The sequence below is a fragment of the Miniopterus natalensis genome, chromosome 11 (genome assembly GCF_054644295.1).
Source record: "Miniopterus natalensis isolate mMinNat1 chromosome 11, mMinNat1.hap1, whole genome shotgun sequence".
Taxonomy (NCBI): domain Eukaryota; kingdom Metazoa; phylum Chordata; class Mammalia; order Chiroptera; family Miniopteridae; genus Miniopterus; species Miniopterus natalensis.
The window spans coordinates 72,082,977-72,110,756 of record NC_142091.1 but is presented as its reverse complement, the minus strand read 5'-3'; the positions used below and the strand labels follow the sequence as shown (position 1 = coordinate 72,110,756).

Genomic DNA, 27,780 nt, shown 5'->3' with positions numbered 1-27,780 from the left:
AGATAAATCCAACTTGAATTAGATTTTTTAAAAAGGAATGGTAACTGGGAAAAATGATGTGTAGAGTAAAACTGACTTCAGGTACTGGAAGAAATCAAATGCCAGCAGGTTATTTTTTTAAGTCTGCAGTGGCCAAATTATCTGCTCTTGCAGGATTTCCATCCTGCTTCAGGGGAGGGCAGGCACAAATGGTTCCCGGCTTACATCATCCTATTTTTATATCCCCAGAGGAAAGAGACTTTTTTTTTTTTTTTTTTTTACCCACTGCTTATTTAAAGGATGTGTGTGTATATATATATAGCTCCAGCCTAGAGAAAGCTGCTTATTGGTCTGACTTGGGGCATATGCTCCTTCCAGGGCCAATCACTAGTCTGGCGGCTAGGGCACAATAACCAGCCAGACTTAGGTCACATGTGTCTCTAGTCTGGGTGATAGGGTACTGTGATTGGCAGCCCCAACAGAACCCCACAGTCACCAAGTTAGAGAATGCTGGCCAGACAAAAATGAGTGTCCACAGCAGTTACCAGTTCCCCGGCCTGGCCATTTAACACACAGTGGAATGAGTGCCTGGAACATTTCAGGATAGTCCCTTCAGGGGAGTAGAGGTGGTTGTGCTGCACACAATACAGTGGAAGCTCTTCAGGGTCTCTCAGTGGGGATCTGTTCTTGCCTCTTAATAGGACTTGAGGGGTTTCAAAGCTGGGGGTTCAGGGGAAGTTATACTTCACCTTTCAGAATATCTGATTTTTTTGTTTAGAGCAAACTGTCAACATTGGTGTGTTCACAAAGCCTCACCAGAGTAGCCTGGGTCCGTGTACAGAGTAGGGACAGGTGGCAGATGGAGCACTTTCCCTGAGACGCTCCTATTTTGAGAGTTGCTGTTAAGCGACAGAAACCCTGATGTTATCACGAAATGCTCCCATGGTTCTGCTCTCATGTAAAGAAGCATTGCAAACAGCCTCCTGTAAATGCCGTTGCCTGCCCACTTTCCCCCAGCCCCCTTTCCTCAGCTCTGGCCTTGCTTCCACTCCTACCCACCTGCTCAGAATCCCCACATGGGGCACCTTGACCACCGACGTGCTCTCCAGACTGAGGAAGAGCTGGGAACTCCGGGGCCAGGTAGGCCGCAGCCACTGCCGCATCGGCAAGCACAGGAAGCACCCGGAGGCTGAGGTAATGCTGGGGGCTTGCATCATCCATCACAGGATTGACTTTGACAGATATCACCCAGGTTCCTTTGGGAAAGTTGGTGTGAGGCATGATCACTTAAAGAGGAACCAGAGCTCCTGCCCAACTGTCTGCCTTGGTCACTGAGCAGACATGTAAATGCTGCCAAAAACAGGACGAGCTGCTCCTATCATTGACGTGCGACCTGGTTACTATAGAGTTCTGGGGAAGGGAGCAGTCCCACAGCAGTCATGGTGAAGGCCAAGTTCTCAGCAGAAGAGCTGAGGAGAAGATGAAGGGTGTTGGTGAGGCCTGAGTCCCAGAAGCTTGAAGCCACATGGAAGGAAGTTCATTAGATGCTCACAAGTGCAAAAAAAACCCCCCCAAAGAATCTCCACACAGCAGGATTCCATAGCTATGGTTGCAGAAAACACCAGAGCCTTTGGAGGCATGTGACAGATTCTGGTGTGGCTGTCCACCTGTACAGTGGTGACAATGCAGAATGGGTTGAGGACAATCCTGTTGACAGTGCTGGCATCAAGTGGTAGCTTCTCAGGCCTGGGGCCTTCCTCACACAGCTCCTCCTTTAGAGCAGCTTGAAAGGTAACAATATAGAACCCTGACATCCCTGCCCCTCTTGATGCTTTTTGGTTTTTTTTGGCACAGCAATATGACAGGAAAAAACACACACATAAGGGATGTGACATTTGAGCAATTCTGGAAACAGAGTAGGGAGGGGCAGAAAGTCTGGTTTCCTTAAAAGCAGACTTGGCCATCCTAGGTTTGGACTGCCTTACAGCTGGTCACTCGCTCCACGTGCACAGCACTTTGTGGGGTGAGTAGTAATGCACAGAAAGCTCTGGTGTTTACTTACGGGGCCTCTGACTCTCCTTGTTGGGAAGCTGGTGAATAACACCTGCAGCCTTGCTCATGTTAATAACATGATTTACCACGTGCCTCACATGGGGCTCAGCACTTTATAAGTACCATTCCATTTGTTGTTCTCCCTTTGGGGAATGTAGTTTTATGTATTATCTCACATGTTGTACAGTATCATCACTCCATTTTACAGGCGAACAAACTGAAGCTCAGAGAGGGAAGGGTGCCTGGATCCTATAGCTAGCAAGTGACAGGGCCAGGGTTTGGCGCAAGCATCCTGATTCCAAGGCCCAGCACTGGCTGGGAGTGGGGGAAACATGGAGATGGACTGGAGCTGGTTCTACTCTTCTGGAGTCACAGCCCAGTGTAAGGAAGGGCCTGTGTTTGGTCATTCAATTTATTCATCCATTCATGGGATGCCTACTGTGTGCCAGGTTTAGGGGCGTATCTGATGGCATAAGACCCAATAGTTAAAAGTACTTTATCCCAGCCTGGCGTGGCTCAGCGGTTGAGCATGGACCTAAGATCCAGAAGATCCTGGTTCGAATCCCGGTTGGAATTCCCGCCAGGGCACATGCGGGGGTTGCTGGCTGGATCCCTAGTTGGGGGCGTTCAGGAGGCAGCCTATCAATGCGGACTCTCATCATTGATGTTTCTATCCCTTCCTCTCTCTGAAATCAATAAAGATATTAAAAAAAACAAAACAAAACAAAAAGTACTCTCTGCTAGACCCTTGTCTTCTAATGCCTTTATTTAATATAGTTTAAAACTATAAGCCCGCTCTAGTGGAGGAGATGAACTGCTTACACTCGTGTGACGTGTGTGCAGGGACCGAGCATAAAGCGGAGGCCGGGTGGGGGCCTCCCCGGAGGAGGCGCGCGGAGGGAGGCGCCGGGTGAGTGGGCGGCAGCGGGTCCGGTCAGTCCGAGGCTGGAGTGGGCGGTCCCTGCCTCGGGCCTGAAGCTCCGCGAAGCTCTTGTTGTCCTGTCCCCGGGGAGGGGCCGGGTGACCTCACGCTGGGCGGGACTCCGTGGCCTCTAAACCCGGTCCCTCTGCCTCTGCGGCCGCGCCGCCTCTCAGCCCGCGCGGTAGGCGGAGCGGTTCTCGCGGTTCTCCCCGGGACTCGAGGCAGGGTGAGGAGCTGGGGCGGCCCCCGGGGCCCCTGCGGGCTGCGCGGGGACGGAAAGTCGGGGGAGGCGGCAGCCAGCAAGTCAGCGAGCAGCTGCCGCCTCCGAGCTCCGCGGGCCGGGTGGCGCTGCTGCGCGTCCCTGGCGCGCTCCCCGCAGCGGCGCCCCCGCCTCGCGGGTCGCTGGGGAAGCTCCCGCGCCCCCATCGGGGGGCTCGTCCTCTCACAGCCTCGCGCAGGGCTGGGGGGCGAGCGAGGGACTCCTAGGGAGGGGGCCGGTTGTTGCCCGAAGGATCGGAGACCAGCTGCACGGTCTCCCTGCTAGAAGTCACCGTCCCCTGGGATCTTGGGGACGCCGCTACCTGTTAATGACATAACGAACCCCTGCTCCCCCTGCCTCAGGCATTTACGCAGCCGATAAAGCAAACTCCAGCCTGAGATTGAGGGTCCACCGCAGGAAAGAAGATGCTGGCGCCCATTGTAAGTTTGGAGCCGACGTGGGCTGCGGGCGGGGCCGAGTTTTAGTGGTGACTCGTCCTGGAGCCAGAGTTATCACTTCAGAGAGGCCGCACCTCTACCCGCCCTGGGCGTCAGGTGTCGCTTGGGGGCAGCAGGCACCTGCTGCAGTTGTCTCAGGACTTGAACTTCCACGGGCAGGTTTAAAACCAGGCCCCCAGGAAGGCAGAACCCGCAGGACGAGGGAGGCAGTGAGGGGCGCCTTGCTCCCCGAGGTCCCGAGCTGCCTTCCTGAGACACACCAGTCCCTGGGCCGGCTCCGCGGGGTTAAAGGTCAGGGCTGGACTGCTGCCCCAGGCCCCTCTTGGGTCTGATCACAGTGGCTTTTTCTGGTCTCAGCTGAGGGCCTCATGACCCCCTCTGTCAGCAGTTGCCCAGCTTTCACTTTTCCTTTTTCAAACCTGCGATGTGGTTCAGAAATTATAAAAGGGCTTAGCAAATGCCCCCTTTCGATTTCCCACCGCTGGCTGCAGAGAGGGGCGGAGTGCAGCCTTGGAGGCAGACCCACCTGGCACCTGTTCTCCCCTGCGCCCCCTCGGGCGCCTAGCTGTGGAACTTGGGTCAAGTTTCAAATTCATTGTTTCCCCCCAGTGAAGATTTCACGACTTAATACTTAGAAAGTGCTCAGAACAGTGCTTTGCACACGTACGAAGTGCTCAGCCATAATTCACTATGATGATGATGATTCAGTTCAGTCCAGGTAAACAGCTCCCCAAGTGCCTGGCCTCAGGGTGTACCCAGCACATTTGATACCTGGAGTGGTCATTTTTAAATACTCCTCTCCTTCATCTGACATTATTTTCAGTAATAATAATGAGATGAATAATGATAATGTCCAGAAAAGAAACAGTAAACATTTTTATTGAGCTCTTTATATGAACTCATGCCAGTGGAAAAATAAAAAAGTGAAAAATAAAGTATAGAGAAAAATAGAGAAAAGTAATGGGTTAATAGTTTTTAATTGATTTAATGTATTTTTGAAAAAAAGTTATCCTTACATATAGGTTGGTCACAGAAGGGAATTAACATCACAGTTTCTGTTTTGGAAATTTAACTTCTGAAAAGTTGTCTATGACAAAGTTGATCTTTAAAAAAAATAATAAAAAAAATCTATCGTTGCATATTAATGTTCAAAATTTGGTAGAGCTAGATTTGTCAAGCCATCATTGCTCACAGTTGATTGAAGAACACTTTTTATTAATTTTAATTTCAAAAGCTTCTCTCATATGAAACAAGATATACAAATAGGAAAAGCCTTAAACATTAGGATAAGTTTGTCAGAGAGTCATTAAAAACCCCATTTCATAATACAGTCCAGAAATTGCAATACTGCCTATATCTTTTAAAAAATCAATTCTGATGATGTTTCAATATCTCCACATTTGAAACATTTTTACTAAAACATCTTCACCAGAAAAGTCATCATAAGTTTTTATCTTATTTGGCAAAGTTCTCCCCCGTTTTTCTTCTGCAAAAATCAGAGAAAATGGCCGAGTGATGGAGATTCTTGTTTAATCCACTGCTTTTGAATGAGAGTCTAGTTCTCTGTGAAAATGACTCAGGCTTTCAAACACTTCAGTTTTGGTTTCTTTTGGCACTGGAAGGGCAGACTCTTTTGTCTTCTGTTTCAACACAGGAAAATGTAGGGCCGCAGGATTTGACACAAAGCCTGTCAAAAGTGAGCTCAGACCATGCTAAGCTATTTGGGAAATTTCCACTGAAACAGACACTGTAGCTGAATGTGTCTGGGGGGCTGACTAACTGGGTGCTCTTGGATTGAACTTCCATGTAGAAGACAAAGGCTTTTAAAGAAAAAGAAATGAAAACAGGCTACTTTGAGGCTCACATATATTTTATTTAATCTCAGAAATAGAACTTAAATCTGCAGAAATAAAACTCAGAGCAATGAAATAGCTCTGGGGAGAGTTGTATTTTACCGCTGATGGTCTTTAAAATTGTCAGCACGTGGAGAGAATAAACAGGAGACTGACTTTTGGTGTGTCTTATCGTTGTTTTAAAATTCTCTATGGACAACTCCTATTTGTACCCAGGGAATACGGCTGCCGCCTCCCCACTCTGGGTGTGTCACTGCCCGACGCTGAGGGCTTGACAAGAGTTAACTTGTTATAGCAGCTCCCTGGATGTCCCTGAGATGGAGAGGCTGCGAGTCTACCATGGGGCCCACGTTTCTCTGAGCCCTTTAACCAGCCTGGGTCACCTCCTGGTCAGTGCCAGTGCAGTGCTGGTGTGTCCCTGTTTCCCAAATGTGCTTAGAGTGAGTAGGCCTGAGCCTTTGCGCCCCCTCCTCCCACCTGTTTTTAATCTGTCTTGTTGAGCAGCTGCTGCTGGGGACGTGAAACCGAGTCCATAATGAGGAAATTGATGGGCCTGCTCTGATTTCTGACTTTTTAGACTCTCTTCTGGGCTTCTCCCTGACCCTCTGATGTTCTGACAGAGCTCTGTGGAGCCAGTTACGGTGCAGAGAGGAGCAGGGAGAAGAAGACCCTCCTCCAAAGAGCAGGGGTTCCTGCTTTTGGAGGGGCTGCAGGCTGGGAGGGCCACAGCCTCTGCTGGGCACGTTGTGTGTGCCAGGCTGGCTGCTCAGGCTGGCTGGCGGGCTGGGCGAGGAACGTGATCACTCCTTCCCATGGGCTCAGCCCAGTTCTAGTCACTGGGCAACAGGGCTGCAGCCTTGGAGGCAACAGCAACACTCTGTGCTGGGGCATCGGGGAGCGCCGGAGGGGGTGGAGACCTTGAACCTGTCTCGAGGGTCGAGGAGGAGTTTGCCAGTGAACAGCCAAGAGAATTTCAGGCCTAGAGTGCAGCGATGTAGAGGCACCGTGTTCCATGCGGTTGTCATCGGATGCCAGAACCTTCATGTGAATTACTTGGTTTTGTGGAAAAGAACTTGGCCTTGGAACCTGGCACTGCTTCTTGGAGAGCTCTGAGACCTTGGGCAAGTTACTTCCCATCTCTGAGCCGTTTCCTGGTCTGTAAAATGGACCGCTGTACGGATGCTAGACATGTGAAAACCCCTAGTAGTGCCTGATGGTTTCCAGATGAGTGGGGGCAGTCCTGATTCACATGGGGTGGGATTGGACACATAGAACAGGCCTGGGGCCTGGAGGGCAAGAGCCTGGGAGGGTGGATGAGCACCCCCCCCAAATACCCATGACCTTTGGGCTGCTGGGGCTGGGACTGGGCCTGGTGCCTGCTGGAACCAACATTGTCCCTTTCCCAGCAGCTGACGAGAGCAGAGGTAATGTGTTAGCTCAACCCCTCCTCCATCTTCCCTCTGGGCCTGAAGCTGGGGAGGCTGGGCAGTCAGGCCTCCTCCTCATACGCCTCAACCCTCTCCTGGGCAGAAGTGGTTTTACAGCTTCCCCTGTTACCTTATTTATTTCTCACACAGACCCTCCCCGTTGGGTCTTAATAGCCTGTTTTACCAAAGAAGTTCAGAGAGGTTAAGTGATGCCTAAAGGTCACACAGCAATATTGCAGAGAGGGGCTCAGTCTCGGTGGGGCTCTGAAAGGCAGCCTCAAGGTAGACAGGATTGATGGCCAGCTCCTCAGGGCTTTCTTCTCTTCCTAAAATGTCATGGGAACTCCCCTCTCCCAGCTGGCAAGTCCCTTCTCAGCATCCACATGGGACTCTGGTCCTTTTTTTTTATCACAAGCTTCATCACAGCAGGGAGAGAACTTGCTTCCATGCTGGGTTTCACAACCTCCAGTGTCTCCACCTAGACCCAGAGCTGTCTGCGGCCTTTCCACATCAAAACTAGAACAGTGGCAGCAAAAACCGTCCTCTATGTCCTGGCCAGGTAGGGTAGCTCAGTTGGTTAGAGTGTTGTCCAGATATGCCAAGGTTGTGGGTTCAGTCCCTGGCCAGGGCACAGACAAGAATCGACCAAAGAGTGCATAAGTAAGTGAAACAACAAATTAATGTTTCTCTCTCTCTAAAAATCAATCAATAAACAATTTTTAAAAAAACCCTTTATGAGCCGGATGGTATTTGCTGAGGGTTTCATAGGTATGAACTTATTTAATCCTCAGGAGACCTCCACGAATCAGGTGCTATAATTACCCCCATTTTACAGCTAAGGACACTGAGACTGGGTGAAATTGAGTAACTTGCCCCAGGCTATCCAGTTAGTAAGTAGCAGAGCTGGGACTTGAACCCAGGCTGTCTGGCTCTGGAGCCCCAAGGCTGTAATCAGTCTGCTGTTTCTGAAAACTAAATCCATCTTGACTGAAACCCGGGGCGGTTGTGCTCAGCCTACTTTCTGCATTTTGTATACGCCTGAAATATTTCACTCAAAAACCAAAATAGCAGATGCCTGATGCGGCTAGAGGGGGCTGAGTGTGGGTGGGTTGGAATATACTTCCTTAGTGGCCTCCAAGGAAAAACATGCTTTTTGTTGTGTTTCAACCCTTGGGTTGAAAATCCTTCTGAAAGTGGCCAGGCTTTCCTCTCCAGTCCTGCCCAGCACCATGGCCCTCTGGCGCCGGGTCACCGCGGGCCGGCTGGAGGCTGTTTCCCTGTCCTTGTGGTGGGCCATTTCAGGCTGACGCTGGGCGGGTGACCTCATCTCAGCCTCAGTTTCCCTCCTGAAAAATGAGGCATGGCTGCCCGCCTCAGACTCACCTTTCAGTCTTACCCCTCGCCCCCTTCAGACACCCTCTCCTGTGCTTCTCGCTCTGGGCTGCACAGTAGAATCACCTGGAATCTTTAAAAAAAGCCAGCCTCCCGCTTCATTTCGGGGACCCTGCTGCTGGCCAAATCCCAAAGCACCCTGAGGCCCCCACCCCGTGTACCTGCCCCCCTCCATGCCCTTCAGGTCACTCCCTCCCTTGGCCTTCTCCCGTGGCAGGGGGCGTGAGGGGGTGTGAGGGGGTGTAGGATGGGGTTCAGTTCTCTGCCACACGTCGGGTCCCTCTCACCTTTCAGGCCTCCGCAGAAATCTCAGGTGCCGCCTGTTCTGGCATCACCTCCAGTTCCTCTCCTCTGGTGCTCTCAGCCAGGCTTGTGCTCCCAGTAGAAGCTGTTTTCCCAGATGGCGCCAGTGACCCTCACCCCAGGCCACTCTCCTGACCTCCCGACCTGCGTTCACCGCCTCCCGAGCCTCTGCGTTTGGCTCCCGCTGCCCGGTTGGCCTTCGCGTTGCTCTGGTAGAAGCCTCGGGGGTCCTTGTTGGCTCCTCTTTCCTTCACACCCCGCCTCATTAATATTTTTAGGGTTAGCGAGACAAGTTATAATTTGACTTACATCCCCAGCAGCAGTGGATGAGAGTGCCTGTTTGCCTGCATCTTTTCCTGTATTTAGTATTCATGTTTAATTCCTCTCAAACTAGTTTTTAATTTGAATTTATTTCATTAGTAGTGAGATAGAATATGTTGTATTAATGATAATACATATTGCTCCTTTTAAAATTATCATGCCCTTTGTCCAGTTTTTTCTATTTTGGTGTTGAAATCTTTTTTATTATTATTATTGATCTATAAAAACTCTTTATATATTAAAGATATTAACCGTTTTTCTGTCATGTTCTTCGAGTTGGTCAAGATAGTTTGTTTGGGGTATTTTTTCCATGCACAGGATGTTCTGCCTTCGCTCTTTTGGTTTTAAGGAATAAGCCACCCACTTAAGCTAGTTCAAGTAAAGAAGGTTTAGTTTAAGGACACACGTGGAGACGTAAGGGGATTCTGTGAAAATCAGAGAACAGGAGCTGTAATAAGGCCGGGCCTGCCAGGGCCTAGAGCTGGGAGGCAGTTCAGGATCAAGGTGGTTGCAGGCATCCCAGCCCCTGGAGTCTGCATCTTCACTCCCGTGCTCTGCCGTCCGCAGTGGTGGGACTCAGCTCGCTTTCTTGATATGCCTGCTCCCTTCTCTCCCGCTGTCAACAAGGGCTTCTGCTTGGTCCGAGTTGGCATGCTCTCCTCCCACCACTGGTTTGGTCCATGCTCCACTGGGGTCTTTCTTCTTCCTCTACATCATGACTTTTCAGTTTTAGCCTCTACTGCCAAAAAGCTATTGTTTTTTCATTTCTTGGTTCAGATTTTTGAACCACATACACAGAGAGGGAGGGAGGGAGGGAGGGAGGGAGGGAGGGAGGGAGGGAGGGAGGGAGGGAGGGAGGGAGGGAGGGAGGGAGGGAAGGGGAGCATTTGGTTAGGCCAGCTCTGCTTCTCGAGGTGGTCATAGGACGCTGACCTGCTTGGGGGCCGTGCCTTCTGGTCCAGCCGGCTGAGGCTGGTCCCATCCCGTGGTACAGAACACAGCTGCCTGGGCGCCTGGGATTGTGGGGATCGTTTTCCCTTAAAAGGGAATATGAACATAACAGGCACTAATAGAAACTTTCAATAATAAGAACTTTAACATTTAAAAAGTTGTAAAACCTTTTATTATTTATTTATTTATTAATCCTCACCTGAGGATATTTTTTTCATTGCTTTCCAGAGAGAATAGAAGGAAGAGAGAGAAACATTGATGTGAGAGACACACATCAGTTGGTTGCCTCCAGCACGTGCCCACGGGCCGAGCCTGTAACCGAGGTACGTGCCTTTGACTGCAATAAACCTGGGACCCTTCAGTCTGAGGGCCGACGCTCTAACCACTGAGCCAAATCGGCCAGGGCTAAAATTTATAAAACCTTTTAATCTTTTACTTTATGCCTTTTTCTTTGGCCTTTATCCTTAGAGTGTCTTTCCTAATTCCAAGATCTGATACGCATCCCACTGTCTTATTTTAAAAATTATTTTGTGGTTTTATGTTACAGTGAAGTATTACTTACTTTTAAGCAGCATTAACATGGTCATAGTGGCAGGTTCCACAAGGGAGCTGGTTTCAAGGTGACAGACAATGTCTACCTTTTCCAGTTAAAGAACCACAAGTTCATCAACATGAGGGATTTTTGCCCACCTAAAAAAATCTTAATTTTTTTTATTATGGAAGTAATTCATACTGGTAAAAAACCAATTAAATCATATAACATAAAATGTGAAAGTCCCTGAGTCCCAACCTCCCACAGTACATAATATACAAGTTAGTTGTCATTTCCTCAGATCATACATAGTATATAATACATTTTGCTTTATAAATGTATAAAAATGTATTTTAAGCAAAAATGGGGATAGTAATGTTTTTCAACATATCTTTTCCGATTATTTCCACGTCTGCTATGTCATTCTTAATTTCCTTCATAGTTTCCATATCTTTTCTCATGCTGTTGAGCATCCTTTAATCAGTATTCTGAACTCTATATCTGATGGATTGCTTATCTCCATTTCATTTAGCTCTTTTTCTGGAGACTTCTCTTGTTCTTTCATTTGGTGCTTTTTTTTGTCTCTCTATTTTGGCTGCCTATTTGGATTTGTTTCTATGTATTAGGCGTGCAAGGACTCTCAATCTTTTTGGAGGGTCTCTGGTGCAGGCCAGTGTCAGACGCAGTTTGTTACTGGCCCTGAGTACCCTGTTTGGAGCTATCAACAACCCTCAGCTTGAGGTCCCCTCTCCTGGTGCTGGGTGCGGTTGGACAGGACCAAGATGCACACCAAAGTCTGCTTTTCCAAGGCCCAGGTCCAGAAGCAGATCAGGCAAAGACTCAAAGCACTCTGAGGTCTGCCTCTGCCTACAGGCTGATTAATCTGATTCTCTTAATGAGCCTCAGGCTGTAGACACTCCTCTGGGTAGGGCAGAGGTTTTCCAGCAGGGTGGGGCAATTGCTTCCACCCCCAGGCAAAAGCTGCAAATTGTCTGCCTGAGAAAGATGTCCTCTGCAGTATGGGGGAACGATTCAGCACAGGAATCCAGAGGGGTGCCCTGTGAGCTCTATCTCCAGAGCCTGCAACCCCAGACTCTCCTCACACAGCTCCAGTCCACTCTGCCCTCCCTCTGCTGGAGCCCAAGGTGAGTGGCTGCATACAAAACTGTGAGTTGGCTCTTTAAGAGGGTGCCTGCATTTCCAGCCATCTCTCCCTGGCAGACAGAAACCCGATGCTTTTCAGGGCCAGATGTTATGTGGGCACCTGTCTCAGTTCTGGTGCTCTGGGCTGGGGAGCCCAGCCTGGGGTTTAGGCCCCAGAGTCCTCAGTGGGAACCCCCAAAGCTGAAATCTCCCTCCGGACCTTCAGTGCTGACTGTGGGGGCCCAGCCAGCCCTCTCACGCCTCCGCAGTTCCCGCCAGTCTCTATGTGGTCTCTGCTCTTCCTCCTTGGTTATGAGGGTGCTCTCCAGCTCGTCTGCAGTTGCAGTTAATTATTCAGGGTGGTTTTTCTATATTTTTAGTTGTCATTCCAGCTTGGTCCCGGGAGAGTGTCAGTGTAGCTTCCACTCAGTCCACCGCTGTCTTTAATCTCCTCTCAATTGGTTTTATTAATGGTTGTTTAGGTCGTTTTTCCAATGTGACGTTTGGAGGCCAGAAATTTCGCCTCAATTTGCTTGCTAAGGAAAATGGTTGCTGCACAGCCCTTTGTGACCCTGCTTTTGCGGGAGGATAAGGGCTCTTTGTTCTGTAGTCCCGTGGGCGCAGAGTCTCAGCTTCGCCGCTGTCACCCGGTGTGCCCTGTGTCCTGTACTGCCTGGGGGCCCAGCCCTGCCCTGGAGAGGCAGCTCTTCCTGGCGCCTCCTGCTGGTGTCCATGGTTCCTGGGGAAGAAGCGCCTGGCAACAGGGGACCCTGATTCCCATGCCTGGGGATCAAGTGGAGGGAGGGAGGCGGCGCTGCTGATCCCTTTATCTAAGGAGTTGGCAAACTTTCTGTAAAGGCCCCTAGTGAAGACTGTAGGTCTTGGAGGCCATATGTCTCCACCGCAGCCACTCAACTCCGCTGTGTAGCAAGCAGCCCGCTGTGTAGCAGGTAAATGCGAGTGCCCGGTGCGGCCGTGGGCCAGGACACCTGTATAGACACTGAAGTTTGAATTTCTTGTGTCACCAAATAGTATTCTTTTGACTTTTCCTCCAACCGTTGAGCAAGTGTAAAAACCAGTGTTAGCTTGCGCGCAAAAATAAGCAGAGGCACAAATTTGGCCTGTGGATTATAGACTTTGTACTTCTAAGTTTACAACGGGGTTTCTCGCGTTCTTAGTTTTGATTCAGCCGAGTTGGCTTATGTATATCGTGAAGTCATTGTTCCTCTAGTTAGATTTTAGTGCTAGAAGGTGAATCATACCCTTAGTTCATGGCAGCCTGTCCCCGCTGCGGGCCCCCTTCTCTTATGGGTTGGGTTCTTTGGGGTTTTTGGTTCCTTTTTGCCATCACCCCTGACTCCGTCTTCCCAGTGGCCAGCATCCTAGAGTGTTCAATGTGCCGTTCTTTAGTTTGCATGATTCCATTTTAGTTGTTGCTTTTTTAAATTTATTTTTTCAGGGATGGTTCTCATAAGACATGTGCTGCTGGGTTCTGTGTGGACATCTTTAATTTACGTAAGGGGTGTTGTATTGCAGCGCTCATTCTCACTTTTCCACTCAGCGCCGCGTCTAGAAGATCTCCGTGCCATGGAACCGCGGGCCCTTGCTTCTAACTAGCGCGCAGGGCTCTGTGGGCAAGTCCACTTCCGTCCACCTCATTTTAAAAAGAAGTTTCCTGCCCTGGCCGGTTTGGCCCAGTGGTTAGAGCGTCAGCCCTCTGACTGAAGGGTCCCGGGTTCAATTCCGACCAAGGGCACGTACCTGGGTTGCAGGCTCGATCCCTAGCCCCGGTTGGGGCGCGTGCCGGAGGCAACGAATCGATATGTCTCTCACATCGATGTTTCTCTCTCTCTCTCTCCCTTCCACTTTCTCTGAAAAGGCAATTGAAAAAATATCCTCATGTGCGGATTAAAAAAAAAAGAGGTCTGGAGGTTGAGTCAATCACTGATGGCCAGTGATTTAATCAATTGTGCCTACATACTGTAGCCTCCATAACAAACCCCAATCTAAGGGATTGGCGGACACGTGGAGGTGTTGGGAGAGGGTGTGGAGCTCTGTGCTCCTCCCCGCACACCTTGCCCGATGCGTCTCTTCCATCTGCTGTTCTTGAGTTGTATCCCTTTGTTATAAACTGGTGATCGAGTAAGCAAACTGGTTTCCTGAGTTCCGTGAGCTGCTCTAGGAAATGACTGAACCTGAGGAGGGGGCTGTGGGAACTCCCAATTTATGGCTGGTGGGTTAGAAGCACAGGGGACAACTTGGATGTGAGATTGGCACCCGAATTGCGGTGGGGGGGCAGTCTTGTGGGACCGAGCCTTTAACTTGTGGGGTCTGCGTTAACTCTGGGGTGTTAGAGTTCACTGAAGATTGGCTTGCTTGGTGTGGAAAACCCACACATGTTGATGTGGGTATAGCAGAGAGGAGGAATAGTTTTCCTTTACATACACACATACACCCTCCCTCTTATCATCAGGATGAGCAGCCAGGAGGACGTCACTGCCAGAGACTGCTACCAGTTCTTGGTCAGGTCCTCAGCCAGGTCTCAAAGTGTCTGTGGGACATGTATCTGATTTGACAGCTTCTGGCAGGGACCCCAGCCTTTGCCCCATGGTTCCAAGGTCTCGCTAGACCCGCCTCTAACAGTCCTGTTCTTGGTTTTGCAGCCAGAGCCCAATCCTGGAGACCTGATTGAGATTTTCCGCCCCCTCTACAGACACTGGGCCATCTACGTTGGTGATGGATATGTGGTCCACCTGGCCCCACCAAGTAAGGATGCCCAGGGTCTCCACTGTGCTGGGGCTGGGAGGAGAGGGAGATGGGGAGCTGTGGGCAAAGGTGACCCCAATGTTCTCTTTGCTCCCTAACTGGCAGTTGGTTCCTGAGTGCTATAAGAAGGCAATTTGGTCTGGTGCAATGGTTTTCAAACTCTGCTCCTCGGAACCCTAGGGGTTCTGCAGCCGGGCTGAGGTGGGCTCCCAAGGGGGCAGCTCTGCCTTTCAGGTTTTACATACTATGACTTTGAATAGGACACATTCAGCATTTAAGTGTAAGACTCCAAGAGCATGGGTATGGAGCAGCAAACTTGGCCGTGAATCCAGTTTCTACTCCCCAGCCTTGGTTTCCTTGTCTGTAAATGAGGCTAAGAACACTGAACTTGGAGAGTTGTCGTGAGAATTCCCCACCCCTTTCTTAAGCTAGTTACTTAAATGGAGATATAACATAAATAAGCGCACAGATATAGTCCATGAATTTTAAAAAACGGTCTCCATCCCTGTGACAATGACCCGGATCAAGATCTTGAACATTCCCCTCCACACGCCTCGCCAGTGTCCCCTCACCCTCCCTAACGGCAGCCGCTGTTCCAGCTCCTCTTGCCAGACCAGCTTTGCCTCTTTCCTGGCCCCGTGAGAGTCACCGTGTTGTGAGTGGCAGCAGTTCTCACATTTTCGTTGCCCAGTCTTTTCCTTGATATGACTACACCACAGTCTGTTATCTATTCTGCTGCCGGACATCGGGTCTGTTCCAGTCCTGGGCTGCTGAGTGCGGCTGCCGGGGCCATTCTAGGACATGGCTTGCCCACCCCTTTACTGTGACTAATGGCCTCCCCCTGTACTTACAGAGAAATCACAAGTAACCAGAGCAGATGTCATCTTCCCCACCCCTGATTAACCAAACCACCATTATCTGCACCCACAGAATCTTTTCTTCTGTTAAAATGCAACAAGTGTCCATGCTCTTATTTAAAAAGCCAGTCCTGCCCGGCCGGGCGTGGCTCAGCAGTTGATCATCGACCTAGGATCCAGGAGATTGGGGTTCGATTCCCGGTCAGGGCACATGCCTGGGTTGTGGGCTAGGCAGCCGATCAATGACTCTCTCATCATTGATGTTTCTGTCTCTCTCTCTCCCTCTCCTTTCCTCTCTCTGAAATCAATAAAGATATGTTAAAAAAAAAAAAAAAGCCAGCCCTATGTTGGGTCCTGGACCCCCTCCTCTTACTTTCACAAGCTCTTTGTTCCTTAGGCTTCCCACCTTCTCTGTATTGTCATCTTTCCCCTTTCTACTGGGCTGTTCCTATTGGCATAGAAACCAATGTAAGATCTGTTGGTAAAACAAGCGCCCCTCGGCTTCACATGTCCCCTCTCTAACCCCCATAGAGCAAATCTCTTGTCTACTGTGGGGCCTGGTGTGGTCTGGCCTCTGCCCGCCTCTCTGACCCTCGTCTTCCTTGTACCTGGTGTGGTCCGGCCTCTGCCCGCCTCTCTGACCCTCGTCTTCCCTGTACCTGGTGTGGTCTGGCTTCTGCCCGCCTCTCTGACCCTCGTCTTCCCTGTACCTGGTGTGGTCCGGCCTCTGCCCGCCTCTCTGATCCTCCTCTTCCTCGGAGCCCCTCCTGAGTCTCTAGACTGCAGCCACCGTGGCCCCCTTGCATCTTGCACGGGCCACACTCTTTCCTTCCCGAGGTCTTTGCTCTTGTTGGCCCATCTGCGTGTGGTGCTCTTGCCTGGATCTCGGCACGGCTGCCTCCTGTTCATCACTCAAGTCTCAACTCAAATGCCCGTTCCCTGGTGGCCCCCCAGTCCAAGCTGGTGCCCCCTCCCCAGTCACCCTCTCCTGGATTACTTCGCCTGCCCTGATCCGTAGCGTTTTCAGTAGCTGAAAGTACCTTGTTTTGTCTGTGTGTTTGGAGTCAGTGTCCTCTCACTAGAATGTGAGCTACTTAGGGCAGGGGCTGTCTAGTTTATGCCATTATCTCCAGCACCTCGGGCAAGGCCTGGCACATAGCAGGGCCTCAGTATTGGTTATTGACTGCACTGAGTGGGTGGAACGGGTGGAGGGAGGCAGGGAAGGCGTGGTGGGGGTCTGGGCGCCCAGGGATGCCAAGGATCACTGGGTATGTGATGTTCCTAAAAGGGAAAAGGTGCCTCTACAGCAGCTTCTCATTCTAGCTTCCCAGGAACCTTGCAAGATAGGTCAGGACTGACCTCAGGCTACTGAGAAAATGGTAGGAATTAGAATTGGAAGGCAGCTGAGGGAACAACCCCAAGAATGACGGCAGCTAACATGTGCTGGGCACTCACCTCATGCCAGGCACCGGGGAAGGCACCTTATGTGGCCCGCTGCTTTCATCCTTGCAGCTCCTCGGCAGTGTGGTAGGGACAGGGAGGGACTGTTATTGTCCCTGTTCTACAGGGAATCTGGGACTCAGAGAAGGTAAGCAAATTGCCAAGGTCACATAGCACGGAAGTGGTGAAGGTGGGACTCGAACCCTGGCTGTCCCACTTTGGATTCTGTGCCTTTAACCACGATGTGCCTTTAATGATGCCCAGTCTGATGTTCCCCAAAGTTTAGCCATCAATCGTTTGCCATATCCACGTGCCCTTTCTACAATTGTTTATTTTCTTTAATAGACTAACTTTAAGAACTGAAATAAAATTTTAAAGTAACTTTAAATTACTATACTGATGTGTGTTCCTGTATCGATTGTAGTGTGTATTTGGGGATTACCCACAGCGTTGGCTTGACAAGGTTAAGTTACCGGTTAGGACCACCCAGTGATGGAGGTAGTATCAGAACCCAGAGCTTCTGACTGCCAGCCTGTGCACTATTGAACTACCCACCAGGTGGCGCCCAGGGTGCAGAGTTTAAGGAGGCCTCACTCTTAGGGATGACTTTATACTTGCCTGGTCTGAGAGTTGGTACCTCCTGAAATTTTATGCTCCAGACATTTTTAATTTTTAATTTTTTTAAAAAAGCTTTTATTTCAGAGAGAGGAAGGGAGAGGGAGACAGAGAGAAACATAAGTGATGAGTCATTGATTGGTCGCCTCCTGCACACCCCCACTGGGGATCGAGCCTGAAACCCAGGCATGTGCCCTGACTGGGAATGAAACCGAGATCTCCTGGATCACAGGGCGATGCTCAACCACTGAGCCACGCTGGCAGGGCTGCTTCAGGCATCTTACTTGCCTCACTCCAGCCCCAGCCCTGCCACCCACCCCACCAAAGGGCTGACTCTCTTCACACACTCTGGGTTTACACATGGCACCATCTCTTTTATTTACTCCCGTGAACCACTCAAGCATCTTCTGCCCTGTTGGTAGCAAGTGGAAAGTCCCCTGGTTTTCTTTCTTTTTAAAAAATATTTTTTATTATTTTTAAATATGACTTTTTAAAAATTTATTTTAGAGAGAGGAGAAGGTAGAGGGAGGAGGAGAAACATCAGTGAGAGAGAACTATCAATCAGCTGCCTCCTGCGTGCCCCCTACTGGGGATTGAGCCCTGCACCCGTTTGGTGCATGGAACAACTCTCAACCAACTGAGCCACACCGGCCAGGCTCCCCTGATTTTCTAAAATCTCAGGATCGTACACAGGGCAAACAGGTATAGTCCTGTTTGGAAAGCCAAGCAGAGGAGGACCTGGAATCTGATCGGCCCCTCTTGCCACTGCTTGCTGCTGTCATACGGTGTCACAGTGGAAGACGCCTGCCCAGCTTAACAGGGAGCCTCCCCTGCTAGGGAGAGCCGGGGGTCCGATCCCAGCAGGGCCACAGTGGCTCTCTGAGGGAGAGGGAGCCTCTTCTCTAGGCCCACCTGTTTGGTACCCACTGCCTTTTCAGTCATCATACGGGAGCGTGCCCTGCGCACAGTGCAGGTTGGCGGCCTTGGGAAGGGTGTCCGGGCTCTGTGCCGGCATCAGCTCTCCCTCCCCGCCAGCCTGGTCGTCATAGTGACCCCAGACTTCCTTTCTTTGAAGCAGTTTCACTATTGGAGCTATATTGCCCCTTCCAGCCCCTCAGCCTTGGCCAGGGCTATGCTGGTGAACCCACTGGGCCTCCCTGGTGTCACATCCCAGGGAGCAGCTATGGGGTTTTGGTCCCTTTGCTCCCAGAAGGGCAAATCCATCCACCTTTCCTGCAGTAGTCAGCCTTGTATATGCCAAGGAAGTGTAGCCCCGATAGAAGCACTGGAGGCTCACACCCTGTTCGCCCAGGGAGGTGGGTGTGCTCAGGGCCCACATCGAATGACCAAGAGGGCCACTGAGGCGGCACAGGGTGTAGAAAACCAGCCCTCTAGGTTAAAAATAATCACCACGAATCATGGAACTTCACTACTCCTGACTTCACATAAGGAAACCAGGGTCCAGAGACCACAAGCTCCTTCTCCAAAGCCACACAGCATGTGTCTGACCCTCCCCCCTTTCCCTTCCACATCAGCTCATCCTCTTATGGATGGTGCCGAGGGTGGGTGCCCGGCGCGAAGCCCGCCCTGAGCCCCGGGCCTGCCCAGGACCATCGCTCTGTGTCCTTTGTGAACCGCAGGTGAAATCGCGGGAGCTGGTGCGGCCAGCATCATGTCCGCCCTCGCTGACAAGGCCATAGTGAAGAAGGAGCTGCTCTGTTCTGTGGCCGGGAAGGACAAGTACCAAGTCAATAACAAACACGACAAGAAGTATGTGCCGCTGCCGCCCAGCAAAATCGTCCGGCGGGCGGAGGAGCTGGTGGGGCAGGAGATGCTCTACAAGCTGACGAGCGACAACTGTGAGCACTTCGTGAACGAGCTGCGCTATGGAGTCCCCCGCAGCGACCAGGTGCGTCCTCAGCCTGTGTCCCTGTCCCCGGGAGCCAGACCATTCATTCAGCTGACAGTGGCTGGACATCTGTGTGGGCCTGGCTGAGGCGGAGACAGAGACATGAACTAGACAAAATAGCAGGGACACAATCCCTCCCCTCGACGGAGTGACAGTCAGGGTAGGGATGCGGGTGGGGAGACGTGCCAGTCTACAGAGCAGACCCGTGCCATTAGGGGGTGATGTCACAGCCATGACAGTCACTGCCACTGCCAAGCCCTCCCTGGCTGCCTGGCCCTGAGATGGACCCTTCCCACAGGACAGAGACGGGTTTTATTATTCCCATTTTACAGATGGAGAAACCGAGGCTCACGGCACTTAAGTAACAACTCTGTGTTGAGTTTCCAGACCTGGTACTTGTGTTTTTCTGGGAATCTGCAACTGTGCTGCTAAGTAGCAGCAGTGGGATTTGAAGCCTAGGTCTTTGGACACAGCTTTTCATGCTTATGAAAAACATTGTCCTCAGCCCTGCTGCAACCCAAGGCTCAATCCAGGAGGCCCCAGGGGACGCAGTTTTGCTCATTTACTAAGTTTGATTTTGGCTATGGCCCCTCTTTTTTGAATCTTTTTTTCTCCTGGATAACTAACCAACCTCCTGTTCCCACTCCCTCCTCTCCCCTTCGTCACTTCAGTACCATTTGTGTGTGTGTGTGTGTGTGTGTGTGTGTGTGTGTGTGTGTGTGTGTGAACATTGGAAAAGTTCTTAGATGCTCGTTGATGCAAAAGTATGATTTTCCCCCCTAAAATTTTGCAGGCATTGCTTCATTGTCATCTAGCTAATGCTCTTGTCAAGAAGTCTGAAATGGCTCAGATTTTTGATCCTTTGTTTGTGATCTATTTCTTCTTTCCAGAAGCTATAGAATCTTTCTTTATCTGAAATTTCACTATGATACACCTGTGTGGATCTGTTTTTATGTATTGTGCTGGGCACTTGATGACTTCTTTCATTCTAGAAACCCCATTCCTTCAGTTCTGGGAAATTTTCCATTTTCTCTTCTCTCATTCTGGAACTCCAATTATTCGGTTGTTGGACCCCTAGACTGCTCCTCTGATTTTCTTCTCTGCTCTCCTTTCCATTTATTTATTTATTTATTTTTGATTAGAAAACTTAACATTTATTGATAGATTGGGTATAATAGAAGTTTTAAAAAAAGTAGCGGTGACAGTATCAGCATAAAAAAGAGAAACTTATGCTAAATAAATCTGTTTTCATTATTGATGATACTGCCTAACAGTTGAGGTCCTCATTCATATGTGGCGTCTACTTCAGGCAAGTCTCCATACTCCTATGCAGAAATAAACTTCAAGTAGAACTTAGTATAGAAACTTTAAAGCAGTAAGATACCCTATGAAATTTAGGGTGCTACACTAGGAAGATTTGGTAGATTTATAAAATATCTCCTAGTCATCTAATTTTTTATTATTCATTGATTATTAATAGACTAAAGAATAGACTCACAGGCCCTGGCTGGTGTGGCTTAGTGGTTAGAGTGTTGGCCCATGCATTGAAGGGTCTCGGGTTCAATTCCCCATCAAGGGCACATACCTGGGTTGCAGGTCCGATCCCCGTTCCTGGTTGGGGCTCATGCAGGAGATAGCCAGTTGATGTGTCTCTTTCACGTCAGTGTTTCTCTCTCTTTCCCCCTCCCTCCCTCCCTCCCTAAAAATCAATGGAAAAAATATCCTCGGGTAAGGATTAACAAACAAAACAAAACAAAACAAAAACAGACTCACAAGTTTATATAAATAATTATGTGTCAATACAAAATTGTTACATAATTTTGTAAATACCTATGTTGATAGGTGATAGGCACGAATACTATTTAAGAGCAGTTAAATACAATTCCAACTTTGAGATAGTGAGATAATTAAGAAATAGTTTCTGTCATTTACTCTTCATAGAAACAATAATTCAACTCTTCTTGCAAAATGAAACATGCAGATTGGACACATCACACTTTTCTTCCAATGGCTTTAGCCCTGCGCACCACCCACCCACTTGAAAGGGCGAAAACTGACACAACAATAAAGCAGCATAAACAATTCTCTCGGACCCTCCCAGGAAACAAAACCAGAATGTGTTACAAAACAAAAAGAGGTGCCACCTGTACTGTTTCCAAAGCCCCCCCCTTCCATTTCTTGGCCGAGGATGAGGGTCTGTCAGCTTCAGCAGTATTGACGTTTTGGGTCATTGACATTGGAGATCATTCGCTGTTAGGACGCCCTGGCACTGCAAGGTGGTTAGTGGCATCTGTGGCCTCTACACGCCAGCTGCCTGTAGCGCTCCCTGACCAGAATCAAATGTCTGCAGCTCTTGCCAGGTTCCCCTAGAGGGCAAATCCGTCCCCACGTGAGAACTGCTGGCCTAGGCAAGTAACGGTCAGGATACGTGGTGTGGCCATGCTAAAACGTTACCTCCGAATGCCTCCCGTCCCATGAGAGATGGTGGGCTTAGTAGATTTTGGAAATGTCTAGCAGTGTTTTCCTTTGTAAGTGCTGTCAAAGTGGCAACCCTCCTCTTTGTTGAACACATGAGGACATTTTTATGTGCCTTTAATAATCTGGTCAGTCATTACGGTTATTTGTGTTTTGCTCTTTGAAGCAGATTAGATTTTCCTTCAGCAGAATATTTATGACTCATTTAATTTACCGGTTAGAAAGGGCAGCAATGGATTTAGACTAAAATGTACTTTGTGCTCTATATGCTTAAGATTTTCTAAAAAATGATTCCCTGACTTTCCACCTACCTAAAAATACTCAGGCTCCCAAAAAAGGCATATTTAGTCGGCTTTTGTAAATAAGCCTTCATACTGAATAGTCCTTTTTTTTAAAAAATATGTCTATTGATTTCAGAGAGAGGAAGGAAGAGGGGGAGAGAGAGAGAGAAACATCAATGAAGAGAGAGTCATTGATCAGCTGCCTCCTGCACACCCCCGCTGGGGATCGAGCCCCAACCCGGGCATGTGCCCTGACCGGGAATCGAACCCCGGTCACCTGGTTCCCAGGTCGACGCTCAACCGCCGAGCCATGCCTGGCTGGGCCTGAATAGTACTTTTAATTTAATTTTTTCTTTCATTTTAAATCATTTAAAAATTTTCAATTATAGTTGACATACAATATTATATTAGTCTCAGGTGTTCCCCCCCAGTGATTAGACATTATATAATTTACTAAGTGATCATCCCAATAAATCTCGCACCCATCTGGCACCATACATAGTTATTAGAATATTCTTGACTATATTCCCTGGGCTGTATTTGACATCCTCGTGACTATTCTGTAACAACTAATTTGTACTTCTAAATCCCTTCACCTTTTTACCCATCCCCTCAACCCCCTCCCATCTGGCAGCAGTCAAATGTTCTCTGTATCTATGAGTCTGTTTCTGTTTTGCTTGTTTGCTTTTTAGATTCATTTGTCAATGGATATGTATTTATTGCCATTTTATTGTTCATGGTTTTCCTTTTCCCCCCCTCTTCTTCTTAAAGAAGACCCTTTAACATTTAATGTAGTACCGTTTGGGTGGTGATGAACTCCTTTAGCTTTTCCTTGTCTGGGAAGCTCTTTATCTGACCTTCGATTCTAAAGGACAGCTTTGCTGGGTAGTCTCGGTTGTAGGTCCTTGCTTTTCATCACATTGAACATTTCTCGCCAATCCATTTTGGCCTGCTGAATAGTACTTTTTAAAAAGCAACTAGGAGCACCCGGCCGGGCGTGGCTCAGCGGTTGAGCGTCGACCTAGGATCCAGGCCATCAGGGTTTGATTCCCGGTCAGGGCACATGCCCGGGTTGCGGGCTGCAGCCGATCAATGACTCTCATCATTGATGTTTCTGTCTCTCTCTCCATCTCCTTTCCTCTCTCTGAAGTCAATAAAGATATATTTAAAAAAATAAAAAGCAACTAGGAGCTACGCTCGTAGTGAAGTCTACTTTTTGTCAGATAAATAGAAACTGAAGATGTGGCCATTGGTAATGCATATGTTACATAAATCTGGATAAATTACAAGGGATTATTTTTATATTACTGTAAATATTAAAGCCAAATTTCTATACAAAGACTTTATACGCATTTTTATTTTGCAACATCTAATCGTCCAAATCCAATTCCTTTGAGAATAACACTGTTCTTTTACCCACTCAGAACGTTACTGAATTTGAAGAAAGCACATTAGAATGTTCTTTTTCCCCAGAAACAGTTCTGGGGCTTAACTCAGAGAAGCTGTGTAGTAGCGTAAACAGCTAATTTTCTGTATTCTGATAGTATTTCAGTTTGTCCACTTAAAAAAAAAAAAAAAAAAAGGTTTCTTAGCATTCCTGCATAGCATTCTGATTTAAGACCCATGACCCACACTGTGCAGCCAGTTTCATGATCGGAACTCAGGTGATGGCAGCCCCGTGGCTGGGCTGACCCAGCAGCCTTGCACCAGGAAACCACTGCTGGCATCTGAAGTAGCTCTGACTCTCGGGCCTGTCGTCTTCCCCATAAAATGTGCACCCCCAGGACTAACTATACCACTTTCTGGTGTTTCATTATACTCTAACTCTGCCCAAAGCATGACCGCCGACAACGGGGCTGCTGTTTTCCTTGACAAAGTAGCTTCTGTAGGAACCAGCTGCATCAGCATTTCTCCTCACACTCTGAGGTTCTGTGGAGAACCAGGGGCACATTGTGCCTCCTCCATCACCTGCAAACCGTTTCCCCCACCCTGACACGGAGCTGAGCCAGGAAAACGCGGGGTGCACTTGGACTGATGCAGGCTTCTAGCAGGTTAACCCAACAGAGCCGCGGCCGCCACGCAGCCGTGCCCCGTTGCCCTTAGAGGAAAGGTTAAAGACCGGGAAGCAGTCAAACCTCCCAGCAGCAGCGTCACCCAGTGTCGCCATCGTATGTCCTGGCTGCTGAGAGCACCAGTGCTGGTTGCCTTGTGCGGTTGGTTAGGCTGGTGTGTTTCCTGGCGCCTCACACAGCAGCGCTGGGTGCATTTAAGGGGCACACACATGCCCACAGCCATAGGAGACCTCCAAGTTCTCTACATTGGGCATGTAGGGGTTGTGGCAGCCACAACATACACAACCTGGGTGAGCTCTGTGGTTAGCCTAGCCAGGGCAGTGTTGACCGTGTCACGCCAGGGGGTGGGTTTTGGGTACCGAGCCTACATTTTCGTTCTCGGTCCTGGGACTTGTGGTACACTCTTCATTGGACTTCGTGGCATAAGTTGGTTGAGAATCTTTTCCTTTGCTGTTCTTGATTCTGCTTAAATGCCTGGCTTGGTTTTGGGGTGAGATTTCGTGATTTGTGTTCAGGACACTCTTTCAAGCCTTCAGTGGGGAAAAGTGCAGCTTTGCTGATTTGGACCGTGTGCCTTCACTGGGAACAGTTGCTATGAGCTGAAGAGGGAGCTTGCTCTCCCTTTGCATTGTCACAGGAATTGGTGTCGCTTGCGCCCGGCCAGGCACTGGGGCTACAGCCATGCACGTGAGGTCCTTGCTCTCGGGGAGGTCATAGCTCACTGAGTATTCAGTAGCAATTCCAGCTTCAAGGGCTCCCCATTGGCCAGCCAGGATCTCAACTATGTTCATTCTGTTTTTATCATAAGGCTTCATTTCCCTGTCCTTTCCACAGACACCCTCTGGGATTTATGTGCTTTAAATACCCGCAGTGCAAATCGAGTTTCCCTCTTCCTGTCCAGACAGATTCCTGGCCAGCTGGCTCCATCCCCCAACTCTTTCCCCATCCTGCCCTCTTCTCCCCATTTCCTTGCCAATATTTGTTGACTTCTGAGTTTGTTAAGGAGACCAAGGGGCATGTGCGGCTCTCTAAGGTGAATGTTCTCGTTGAATGTACAGCCTGTATGCAGATTCCTGACAGAGTCTGATCCACCCTCCTCTCTCTTGCAGGTCAGAGATGCCATCGTGGCAGTTGGCATCGCAGGTGTGGGCTTGGCAGCTGCCGGCCTCATTGGAGCCATGATCTCAAGAAACAAGCGACAAAAGCAATGAGTTGAAGGGACTGCCCTGATAGCATTTACTTTATACATTAAGGGGGTCTTGTTTTGCTAGAGGTTTTGAGGTTTGGTTTATGGATTTCATTCTGTTTTTATAATAAGGCTTATTTTCATAGAACTAAATAAAGCCCAATAAAAAGATTTTATTGGGGGAAATGCAGCAAGAACTGCCTGGTGTGAAGTCCGTTGAGGCCACGGCTGAGCTCTGTTCCTGGCGATGCCAGTTTGTGCCCTGGCCCTTTGGTGACTTTCTCTCACTTTCTCTGCGGGCTGCGTTCTTGGCCTCGCAGGAGACAGAGCCCGACGCCTGTTATCTCAGATAATGGGCTTTTCTGGTTGTGAGGATATATGGGGCAAGGGTGACAGACCTGATTGATATACAAGAACAGGATCCATGGGACAGGAAGGACCTTGGCCTGGAACTAGACCCAGGGGAGCTTCTAGACTCAGCCGCCAGAGTTCAAAGCAAACCAAAGCAAACCTTTGCCATAAAGAAACTCAGTATATGCTCTTACCAATCTTAAAACCAGCCTCATTACCTCTCTGCTCTTCACATCTTTCCTCCGCGTTGTTGCTTCCAGCCCCCCCAGCCCTGGCACTCCTGCTTCCTCACCACTGGGCTTGGGACAGTCCCCAAGTCTCTGATCCTGCATCCTGTTCTGTGGCCCCTTCCCTCCCCACCACCAGGTGCTCCCAGGTCAAGTTCCTGAGAGAGAATCTGATTGGCTCCGCTCACCACACCTAGCTCAGCCTGCTGATTGTCTGCCCTGGGGTCGGGTGACCCCACTAGGCCGACCAGGCTGCCCTGATGGGCCGGGTCACATGGTGCAAGGTTGCCCCGCACCTTAAGGGTTGGGGGTGTGGGGGCCGCCTGACCTCCCTGCTGCCCAGCCCTCCTGGAGGCCTTGAGGGAAGGAATGACCTCTTGTGGCTAGTGCCTTGCGGTGGGCTACTTCTCCCTGGGCTTGGCCCATGTTCAAAATGATCATCTCTCTAAAAGGGGCTTTTATGGGTTCCTCAGCAATGCTCTGCTGGTGCTGCGAATGTTTCCTTTGTCAGCCCTGGTTGTCAGGGGACCCTGTCTGGGAATCCTGGACAGGGCTGCCAAGGGAAAGAAAACAGACTCTCTGTAAATGTAAGAAAAGTTTTATTTAGGATTTATTGAGGGCTAGCCTTGAAACAGTGCTCTGACTTGGGGGGGTGAGAGGGACTTATGCAGGCAGAAAGGTAAGTGAAGGTACATTTGACACTAAAAGTTACAATCGGTACAATTGCTTCACTGGCTTCACATCAAATGGGAGGGACGCATAGAAGAGAGAAGGTTGGATTGCTGCTGAACCTCTCGGTGTGGAAACAGGATGGATTGTAATGGGCACAGATTCGGGTAACAACTGAAACTGTGCTCCAGAGAGAACAAGGAAAGGCAGAGTTTAGTTATAAAGGGCAAGACCATGAGAGCTGTTCTCATTAAGGTCCTCCATGAAAAGGAGAGATGTCGGCTAGGTCACTTGGGGTTGATTAGGCGTGCAAATTGGGGAACGCTGGTTGTGGAAATGGATGGTTCCTGTCAAGATGAAGAATTCAGATGGTCTGGTCACCACGAGGAAGTCAAGTCTCCGGAGCAGTCGCTCGTTGACCCAGGATGTTTGTTACTCGGTCTTGAGCTGGGTTTAGCAACAGGTCAGCAACTTAACAGTAGTTCCAGGAGCTGAGACACTGAAAATATAAGGACACAAAGATTGAAATGAAAAGGGTGGGCATTTTACTAATCGGCGTGGTGTTTTAAAAAGCTAATGTTATCAAAGAGAAAATGAAGGTGTGTGAAAACTGCCCTGGGTCGAAAAAGATGTTGGCGACAACAACTACATGTAAAGAAAACTATAAAAGCGAGTTAGGATAATTGGGAAAGTCTGAGTATGGGCTGGGTGTGGATGAAAAAGCGCCACGTACTAAACCTCACGAGCTCAGGGAAGGCCTGCGTGGCCTGACACACTCGGAGGCCTAACGTAACCACTTGGGATGGTCTGAAATTAAAAATTCCCAACTGAAAGTGGTTCATGGCAGGTAGTCATGTCCTAGGGCGGTAACTTTCCCTAACAAAGGTCGATCTTTGCCTTAACTGAGCCTGTTGTCTTCTTTTGCATCTATGATAACATACTTGACAACATACCTTTGGAATATCAGAGTAGTTTTCTCCCCGCTCCAAGCCCTCCAAGCACAACCACCACACCTGAGCAGAGACCACAGATCCCCTTTGTTGTTAACTGTCAGCTGTCAACTGTCCTATACCTGCCTGTGCAAAGGAAGCATGTGCTTGTTTTACTTTTTACCCAATTCCAGAGATTCATCCCCCCTTTGCTTTCTCCCTCCTCCATGATCTGTCACCAGTGGATTTCATGTAACCCTTTACGACTTCCCCTTTGATTCTGATGTATAAAATAAGTGGTAAAACTGCCATTTTCTGGAGCATTTTTTCCAATCTGTTGAGATTTTTGCTTCCCAGCAATTGTCATTGGTTTGGCTCAAATAAACTCATAAGAATTCTTACACGTTTGGA

The 27,780-nt window shown here is 49.3% G+C and overlaps 1 protein-coding gene and 1 pseudogene across 1 annotated transcript; both read left to right on the top strand.

Moving 5' to 3' along the window:
- The first annotated feature begins 921 nt into the window (after positions 1 to 921).
- LOC148092103 (large ribosomal subunit protein uL15 pseudogene) lies at positions 922 to 1,483 on the top strand (annotated as a pseudogene).
- A 2,016-nt stretch (positions 1,484 to 3,499) lies between these two features.
- Positions 3,500 to 26,999, top strand: LOC107539806 (phospholipase A and acyltransferase 3). Its single transcript, XM_016216396.2, has 4 exons — positions 3,500 to 3,652; positions 14,256 to 14,358; positions 18,911 to 19,179; positions 25,117 to 26,999. Exons 1-4 carry the CDS (start codon positions 3,638 to 3,640, stop codon positions 25,216 to 25,218), a joined length of 489 nt encoding a protein of 162 aa, XP_016071882.1. The 5' UTR covers positions 3,500 to 3,637; the 3' UTR covers positions 25,219 to 26,999.
- The last annotated feature ends 781 nt before the right edge of the window (positions 27,000 to 27,780 follow it).

Bases quoted from the DNA above. Each gene is read 5' to 3' on its own strand.
- LOC107539806 (XM_016216396.2), top strand. The intron at 14,359-18,910 runs GTAAGGATGCCC...TGTGAACCGCAG, and splicing joins GGTCCACCTGGCCCCACCAA to GTGAAATCGCGGGAGCTGGT. The intron at 19,180-25,116 runs GTGCGTCCTCAG...TCTCTCTTGCAG, and splicing joins GAGTCCCCCGCAGCGACCAG to GTCAGAGATGCCATCGTGGC.